Source organism: Lepisma saccharinum, chromosome 9 (assembly GCF_977018435.1).
Source record: "Lepisma saccharinum chromosome 9, izLepSacc3.1, whole genome shotgun sequence".
Taxonomy (NCBI): Eukaryota; Metazoa; Arthropoda; class Insecta; order Zygentoma; family Lepismatidae; genus Lepisma; species Lepisma saccharinum.
This window is the reverse complement of record NC_139237.1, coordinates 70,829,189-70,839,137: the sequence shown is the minus strand read 5'-3', so window position 1 is coordinate 70,839,137 and position 9,949 is coordinate 70,829,189. Positions and strand designations below refer to the sequence as shown.

Sequence of the window (9,949 nt, the reverse complement as noted above, 5' to 3'; positions counted from 1 at the left end):
TGTTATGGTTGCGCCAGAATCCCGATTGGAGGGGATTCATTCGATTGTTTCGTGATATGAAATTACTTACGTGTTCTAGAGCTTTGGACAGAGCTGGAAGAATACTTATCGGCTGGTGGTCGGCGAGGCTGAGAACTTTTTGTTTGTTTTCGACAGAGGGCAAACCTTCCAAATCGACGGGAATATGCCGAAGGACAGGGAGAAGTTAAAAATGCCGAGAACATACGGGAGAATTTTTTTAACCATTAAAACAGAGATTTTACCTAATCTTACAGCAGTGGATTTTATTTTATTGAGAGCTGACTGAACGTTGGTCGAAATCGTTCGTCTTGTTTCTTCTCTTACAATATTGTCGAGTGTCTGAACTACACTGAAATATTCGTTCAACGTTTCTAAGGTGAAGTTAAATTTATCATCCCTTTTTGTTTACCAACACCTAAAGTTTTCAGTTTTTCCATATAACATCAGACTTTTACTCATAATTTAGATCATTCGCGAATCAATGCTTTGCTTTCCTGACCTCTTGGTTACAACGATTTCGTAATATTCTGAAACTTTCGAAACTGCAACTTGCAGAGCTTTATGTCCCTCCGATGTTTTCCTTAGGTTCGATCCCTGGCTGCCAGAGTTGCCACAGGTCATCAGTCAAATTCGGACAGGGGGGGGGGGGGGAGAGCAAAGTTTATTTTTCACCGGGGTGTGCTTGTTGTACAGCTGGAGAATGAGTGTGTTAAGGAGATTCACCTGTTGGTCGAGAGTGGGCAACATGCTGATTACATGCCATGGGAGAAGGGCGGCGTCTGCAGATAATTGTGCATCATTTATGTTTTTAATGTCTCTGTAACATACAAGTTTGGCTTTGTACTTGGGAACGAGCAGCTCATAAGATAAAAATATCATCTCATGGTAAGAGATTCCGGGTACTGGGGTTTGTCCGTGACTTACTACGAGTGATGGGCTCGAAAAAAGAATTAAGTCAATCCACGATTCAGAGGTTGGAGTGTGGGGAGTTGGGTCGAGAGGACAGATGGAAAGGTTCAGAGCAGACAGTGTCCCGGTACGACAGGACTTCTTTCTTTGTGCTGCGGAGATCGATATTAAAAATCTCCCAAAATTATCGAATGTTCATAGTTGGGCAAGAAATTCCCGATTTAATTTTCAAAGTTAACTAGGGAAGTTCAAGGAGGTCGGTACACTATGAACAAAAGAACCTTTTGTTGTCTTACGGTGACTTCGAGTATGAGGAATTCAGAAGAATAGTTATATTCTCCGTGAGATTCTCCTGTTACTTTTGCGTTAATGTCTTCCCTTAGATATATTGCTACTCGCCCGCCCTTTTTCCGATCCTCTCTCTCCTAAAGAGTTTAAATCCCACCACATTCACCGGATCGCTCAAGAGGGACTCTTGCAGACACGTTTCGGAGATTAAAAGCGCATCGATATGTTAGAGCGTGGAAAATACATTTTGTATCTCGAGGAAATGTTTGAGGGCGCTCTGGGCATTTATGTGCACTATACTGAGGTTGCCGGCGGCGAAAGTTGACCTGGGTTTGGCAAAAAAAAAAAGTTTACAATCGGCTGCCGAGAAGGGGGCAGGGAGGGGTCGGTGACACTTCCTGGGGAGAGGGACAAGTCTCCGAGTTCCGCCAATGGGCTGGAGGGGACATTGCCAAATTTACAGTGACCAAATTACCAGTTCCAGCCATCGCAGTGTGTTGAATATCAATATATTGGATGATCCAGAAAGGCATGCTATGTTAGGAATTATAAGTCTACTTACCAAGGCGGCAGAAGAGATGATGTTTGCAGAACACTGAAAACCCTCTGCAACACACTTAAGCACACACACACGCAGATAAACATGTACACTAACACAAACACAAAAACCAATAACAAATATATGTAGAAAAGAAACTTGCACAATTTATGTACAACACTGTGTTAAAATGGACGCTGAGCTTTTTCATGTCCATGTATCAGGGTGTCCTTTCCACTCCACCTTCACTCGATTTTTTGCAAGTCCTCCATCGCCGTGACCAGGATCTTATGCCCGTTGCTACGAAGTATAATTATTCTTCCATCCTGGGTCCTTGTTGGTCCTTAGCCCTCTTCAGCAAATGATGTCGAGCGGCCATCAGGGATTCTTGATCCCTTCAGAGCTTTCTTTCTCTTCCAGATTGAATCTCTGGTGCGGTAACTGCAGAGGCGGAAGATGATGGCCCTCTTTCTTTAGGTTCTATTAATTTTGGTGGCCCCCCGATATTCATTTGGGAACTTGTTTTTTTACTGCTGACCTAGCGTCTGGTTCCTAATCCTGTCGGGTATTTAAAATATTCTAGAAATGAGCACAAATGACAACTGGCATCCGCATCGCTTGTCTTAGCTTCCTTACCGAATTCCTCAGTTGGCTGTTATCTCTCCTCATATCAGAAAATATATAACAAATGAACAGATCATTGTAAGATGGCTTGTATTGCAAGCAAGTGTGTTCAAATCGTAATTCTGCCCTATATTGGAACCATGAGCAACAAGAACCTGCGCATCATACTCCCATGTGGAGAAGAGGGGGGCATGCTTCCTCATCGTCCGAGTTGAACCGATGAAGGAGAAGGTGCACGGAGACTTTTGGCCGAAGGTTCTTTTCCTTGTGATCACTCAATACCCATAAGTACTGTGTATTCATTTACTTATCATCTGATGCTAACATCTTGTTTTTCTGAAAAAAATGTTTTACTTGGGGGGGGGGGGGGGATGTTGATTGAAAAAGTATAAGACTATAGAAGATCCACGTGGGATGAACTTCAACACTTTTATATGTAGGAAAAAAAAACTCCATTTCTCACCACCTGGTGCATAATGGGCTGTACAATTGTTCAGGATAAATGTTATTCATGTCTTTTGGAATGTCTGTTCCTGTGTAAACTGCTCACCCTTATTTTCAGCCACATTTTTAGTTGGAAAAAATGCATGTCCGTCTTAAGTAAATACATCATGTGCAAAGGTTTTTTTTTCCCTTTTCCTCTGAATATTATTATCACATAGTACATAGAAAGGTTATGTTGGAGCTTTGCCAAGTTTTAAATATCCATTATGGGAGCAATTTATACTCTAATTTATTTCTAATTCACAAACAAACGCCATCTTGAAAAAATGTAGATAACTTTGAGTAATTTAATTCAAAATTGGCATCTTTTGGCACCTTCAACTTTGAATTAGCAAGAGTTGTAGCATTTTGTTCTCGCATGTCTTTTCAAGGAAATCAATAAAACAGTTTCATTATTGGATGATGACAGATCAAATTTTCCTGATCCCCCACATGAGCATAGAAATTAAGGATTTCAATAATTACAAGTATTTTGCACATATGAATTAGGTGTATTTGTTAACATATAGAGCTAAATGACAATACAAACACTGATGTTTCTGTTAAAAACGTGATAAATTTGAAGTTCAATACTATTCTAAAAGTACATTACAAATACAATCTACTCTACATGTAAAGAATCACAATACATGATAAAATATATTTCTGTTTTGTCACGTAAATAAGATGATTTTGATCAACACTATTTCCTTTCACGAAAGAAACTAACTGAACCACAATGGGAAGTCCTTTACCATAGCACATTTCTTAGTCCAAATGTAAACGAGAAAAAAAATAAAGTTTCACTTGATCTATGCATTATTAATTATGACAATGGAAAACTACAATATCTTTTTTAAGATATTAATGTAAACATAAAAATTCAAACTACCAAAATGGTTTCCCTCCTCTGACTGTGCGCTGTGTGGCTATTGCATCCAGAGCTGAGCTTCTCCCTCGTGCCTGCAATGGAATGTTTCTTGATCCAGTCGTCAAGTAATTATCATCCCAGACTCTGGGTGCTGCTCGGCTGCCAAAACCATAGTCTAGATCATCCATTAGACGTACAGGTCTGCTGGTTGCAGGCAATGTGGAGGTTGGATACACCCTTCTTGTAAACTCTTCACGTTCAAGCTCTTGAACGACCTCCTTCCGCACCTCTGCTCTCAGCTCATCACGCAAGGCATCCACGAGTTGCTGCTTCATATCCGTCCTGTGGAGAACGCTGGAAATCAATGGGTTGGCTCTGTCCGGCACTTCGAGTGCCGATCTTCTGTAACCAATACCCTGCTCGGCGTAACTATCTACGCCTCGCAGGTCCATTCCTCCCCGTAGATCAGCCCGTCTCTCCCTCTCGTACATCTCTCGTTCTCTCAGCATCCGCTCGTACTCCTTGTCGTACTCGTGAGGTCTCACATCCCTCACATCCATTCTCAATCTCTTGTCCATCACGGGATCGGGTCCAGGGTACGGCATGGTTCGCTTTGTCATCAGCGGTTCGATCTTCTCTGGAACAGGTTTAGCCACTCTTGGTGGTGCAATCCGGCGTTTCATAAGCATGACGACTTCATACTCATTCGTGTGAGGTTGAAGGTCGACAGGGATGGATTTGATCGGCATGAAAGGATAGCCCTGAAATTCAACTTTGCACAGATCCTGGATGAATGCTGTGCTGGCTTTCACTCTGCTTGCAATGACAATGATCTCCCCAAGAAGGGGGATGCTGCGAAGAAGACGTGCTGATTGTGTTTCTGAAAGTATACAACAAAGGTAATATGTAGGGCTGAGCTGATACCAACACTTTTCCAATATTTTGGTCTTTCACTGACTCCACAAAAATGCCATGAGACTCTTTTGTGGAGTTCTGGAAATTCTTCAAAATTCAAAGTATCTTTTTATTGCGACCAGGCTTGTGTGTAAAAACTGAATTTTGTAATAATTAATTCTCAAACATTTGAAAGCAAAAATCTTGGTAAATTGATGCGTATAATACTTACACACTAATACACATTAATCCATATTTTGAATAACTTTTATTTATTCTAATATTCAAGTGTCAGTATCGGTGGGAATCTGTGGGAGCATCGGTATCGGTTCAGCCCTAGTTATATGTGGCAGCTAACCCATATAAGTTCAACATAATTTAAAGTATTCACGGTACAATTTAAAAAGATTCAAGCCAAAAACAACACTGCCACACAAATTTTTATCAACTTTCTGCTTACATTGTTTTTTAGTGGTTTCTTCATAATACGAGCCTGCTGATTACGAATATGCCAGCCTATTTGCTGCATTGTCAACAAATCGGATGGTATATGCAATTTATGTTTCACTGTTTGAAACATACAATAAATTAATTACCACCATGGTACATTCTTTCAGTTTAATCTAAATCACTCTAATGAACATGCTACAAGGATTGTGGGCTTCATTATAGGACAATTAACCTACACCAATTGAATATCACAAGTGTGAAAGTATTTACACACAACAATGGAACTGAAATTTAGTATATTTTGTATTAAATACAGAGACTTTATTCTGGCTAAACCAGTACTTTGAGAACCAAGAGGATGTGAGATATCCCATAATATTGACACTATAACTAAAACAGTGCCTGATTCGTGTTCAGCAGGTCTAAATCTACAGGAATTCATAAAAAAACAATGATAAGCAAAATCTTGTTAACCAGGGTAATAACAGTTACAATAAACATTAATTTACAAAAACTTTAACACTAAACATTTGCAGTTCTACATCTTACTATTACTGTGAATAATTTATGGAGCACTCCCCAAGAAACAACTAACGTAAGTAAATGACAATGGAGAATTCTCTCCCGTGAACATCTACAAAGATAACCCCTCCTACACTTCCTTGATGTTCAAAATTACTCAATCGTCTCACCTGAGTCATACAAAAACATCAAAAAAGCATCATTTAATGTAAGAAAATTAATGCAGAATTCCCTTAACGGAATTACCCCAGGTGGTACAATTGCTAAAAACAATTTGCTACATTGGACATGACAGCCAAAGTGTTAATTAAAAATAGCATGAAAATTGCAGATTTTTTTACAGTTGCAATGCATTTTATTTTTTAAATCTCTACTTTTGTGGGCTTAATATTAATGCAGAATGGTATCAATCTGTACATTAATGTTCCCCACCAGAAGTAGCTGTTCAATAGCTTGGACTTTTCAATTTAGAATCATGAATTGTAGTTTGTCAGCTTCTATTGCCAAACATCCACAATTCCTTGTTTGTACTGTGGATTCATGAAGCCTCTCTGGAGTTTTGCAATTAATAAAGCATTATGTATTTCACACCGCACAATATCAATTTGAACAAAGGAGCTTTATGCACCAATAGCAATAAGCAACACTTACCTCTAGTCATGGGCAAATCCAGAATGGCAACAACATACTTCCCCTTAATATGATCCATTATCGTAGGTAAGACATCCTTGAGTTTTCCAGGCAGGTATTTGTAGTTGCGTATGTTGTTCGCTACGGCATTGGCACTGCAATCCTGAATAGCTTGTGGATCAACATCCACTCCAATCAGTTCCAAGCATTTCTGTAACATCAAATAAATGTCTCCATTTATAAATTACTGTACATCATAATCTCATATACCAGGGGCATTCCACGAAAAGTGGTCCTACTCCATATAACAAAATGAGAATCTGAAAATTATTAGTGTTCTTAATTGCATTAAGGTTTAAATGTTTGAAAATTCATATAATTTCCATATTTCACCAACAAAAATTATTAGCAGCTGTATGTTATATGCTTTACAGAATTTTTTTTTTTAAGAAAAGAATAAAAAGTTATTTTCCGCAGCTTGTTTCCCCAAGGTGTTTCAAACCGGTGAAAATACATTACTAGACTGCATTTTTCTTTTTCCACAGCTTTCATTTCTCTCTCTCTACTGTAAAATTTTGTATTTCCATCATTACTTTTTTAGTTTGCAGTATGTATTGTGTATTCTTACTTTTTACAATTTTTTACACATTTCTTTCAATTTTATATTTAGTTGTAGTTTGATTCTACAATTTTATATTTAGTTGTAGTTCGATTCTAAAATATACATAAAGAAAAATCTGTTTTGCATCTGAAAATGCAACTTTATTTTGTCCTCGCTTACAACTTACCTTTGCAAGGCCCAAGCCAATTGGACCAGCTCCGCAGCACAGGTCCAAGAGCGTAGTGGAATCCTCTCGCAGGGTAACAAGATCAGCAATTGTCTTGTACAAGACCTCAGCGCCAGCAGTGTTTTGGTGGAAGAAGGTCATTGGAGAAATGCGCAGGGCAAGACTGGACACCTTTTCTTCAAGATGGGATGCCCCCATGACATGTCTCAGGGGAAGAGCCTGCTTTCTCGAGAATTTCCTGAAGGAAGCATGAACATGTAAGCAAAAACATACATTGTCTTTTGTGTGTGTGTGCGTGTGTCTTGTCCATTTTTAAAAGTGAATCAGGGTTCAAAATCATTTTGCAGAACTAAATTTCCGGCAAACAAAATTCTGTGACATTTCCAGATGAAGAACCAAAAATTTCCAGACCAAATCATTAGGGGAATTTGTGTATGTGAACATATCTGGAAGAATGTTAGAATCACACTTTTAGTAGATTAACTTCACATGTAAATATATTAATGGGAAAACTGAACAGCGATTGACTGTTTGGTAGGAAGAGGCAAGCAAATAAGAAGCAGGTGTGAGTTTCTTTGTAATGCTTGAAATTTTTTTTTTTAGTAATGATTATTAAAAAATCACAATAATTATAGAGCACAAATAATACATACTTATAGTAATATATTATTCCACATAACTAGGTAAAACAAAATGCCTTTCAAAAATTGCAAGAAGCAAGTGATAAATATCAATAACTACTCATTGAAGTAGAGTTCAAAACATAGCCCTTTTTCCTAGATTATTTAATAAAAAAAAATCTACTTTAACTACCAGTCAAAACTCCAACATACCAAACTGAAGTATAGTTTGCCCAAAATAAATTAAAAACATCTTTCTTACCTATTTCCTTTTCGTTCAAAAACCTACTTTTCTTGCGCTTCTAAAAAAACTGTTGATTTTACCAGAATAAGAGCAAATTCCTGATATTTCCACCTTTCCAGAAAAAGTAAATTCCATGATTTTTCACAATTTCCACACTGGTAGACACCCTGTGTCTTTGCATATTAAACTAATGAAATTTACCAAATATTTTTGAAAATCAATGACTAAAAATGAAAACATTTTCACGTGAAATATTTCCAAAAAAATAAGTGAAATGTGTTTTCTGGGAAAGAAAAAATACACACTTTGTAGGTTTTTGAATGTTTTTACAAAATTTCCTGTGAATTATATGCAGAGATGGGCTAATTGTATCAAGGCCTAATATCACTGAAATGTGTCTCACTAGGAAACAATACAACATGATAAGTTTACTATTGAAGAGAACCGTATTTGAATTGCAATTCCTGCTGATATCAATACTGAACAGTGTACCAGTTTCAGAGACTATATAATATCATAAAAGGCATATTTCTTGTTAGAAGCGGTGACACATTTCTCACCAGTAAGGCAGGCTCAAAATATACCAACCACCTTCTTCAGTTTCAGCTGTAGCCATCAAATTGAACATCACTTCTGAGGAATGAAATTGCTTAATATTAGCAAAAACAAACGAAGACTACGGTAATTCTATTGTAACAAAAGTGTGCCTGTTCTTACTTCTTCGAGGCATGTGGAAACAAACACAAAAATCTCTAATATCAGCACTAGCTGAAGAAATGTCTATGATCAGTACTCCCCATGAGTTAAATACAGTTGAACCTTGATCACGGTGCCCTTCCACTCCATTTCTGGCAGTGCCCACTCTTCCACTTCCACCCAAACTCTCTCTCAAATATGCATGTCTGCTATTACCTGAGCCCCCCACCCCCCAAACCACAATGTTGTTTGTTCGGGTTTAGTTTTAAGTCCACTTTATGCATAGAAAGACTAATCGCGACTGGACCTACAGTTTAAAGTGGATCTGAACCACAATGTGCCTCCATCAGGTATCAAACCCAGGACCCTTAGATTACAAGGCAATGATGTTACCACTAAGCCACCGGGGAAGCAAAACAAACCAAATTTGCACTCGCAAACATTGCACCTTGGATAGTAACCAATCCACGGACAAATCCACCCCTGCAAGATCCTTGGTTACCAACAACATTAACGTACCTCATAACAACCAGACTGTACGTCCAATTACCCAGACAAACATATCACTGGCAAAATGGATGTTTTATCCTTCTCACCACCGTTCCCTCCATCAGTTCACCTGCTCTTTTGTCCGTAACTTCCGATGACAATACTTCTGGACAATCCTAAAGTTTTGCCCTTCTGCACACCAACCAACCTTCTCTTGAAAGATACATCATTGCCATTACTTCCACCATCTCTGACCACTCATTCATAAATTACCCCCACTTCCGTTTCTGCCATCTTTTTCTTTTCTAGAACTGAAGACATGGCCCACATCCACAAAAATTTAAAGTTTCCAGCATCTGGTGAGTATCTCCTTCTCGTTTGCTATATAGATACACCTCAACATGTACACATGCGTAAAAAATTGAGCTATCTTACCAGAATGAAACTGTCACAAATTGGAAGATAAAATTTCTCATGAGTAACTACCGAAAGCCAGAAATGGCACAACAACAATGTTTCCACTTGTGTGTCCCTGTGGTGTAACCACCATTACACTTCAGTTGCCTTAAAAGGGGCAATGCAGAAAACAGCAAAGCTTGTCTTCCATTCACATATTTGCCATTATAGTATTACATATTTTGGCATTCCTTTCTTTCCCAAACCAATTTTTACACTGATTAACACCAGCAAATTTTCCATCAACTTTCTGCATGTTGAGAAAACTTTTCCTATTCAAAATCACACTAACAAACACTATAATAAATTTTACACAACTGTGCAGCGTAAATAGACTCACATGCTTGTAAAATATATGTACCAGAGTCAGCTGACGATAAATTTCACGTACTTCATTTCTGCTGAACACATCATTTAAGTCCATGT

The 9,949-nt window shown here is 38.2% G+C and overlaps 1 protein-coding gene across 1 annotated transcript in view; it reads right to left on the bottom strand.

Moving 5' to 3' along the window:
* Positions 1-3,361: 3,361 nt before the first annotated feature.
* LOC145992125 (tRNA (uracil-5-)-methyltransferase homolog B-like) overlaps positions 3,362-9,949 on the bottom strand; it is a 49,437-nt gene continuing 42,849 nt past the window's right edge. The window contains exons 7-9 of the mRNA XM_083128376.1: positions 7,019-7,256; positions 6,252-6,441; positions 3,362-4,614 (exon numbers count right to left, since the gene is read on the bottom strand). Coding sequence (XP_082984502.1) covers positions 3,752-4,614; positions 6,252-6,441; positions 7,019-7,256 — 1,291 coding nt within the window. The 3' untranslated portion in view covers positions 3,362-3,751. The remainder of the gene's footprint in view (positions 4,615-6,251; positions 6,442-7,018; positions 7,257-9,949) is intronic.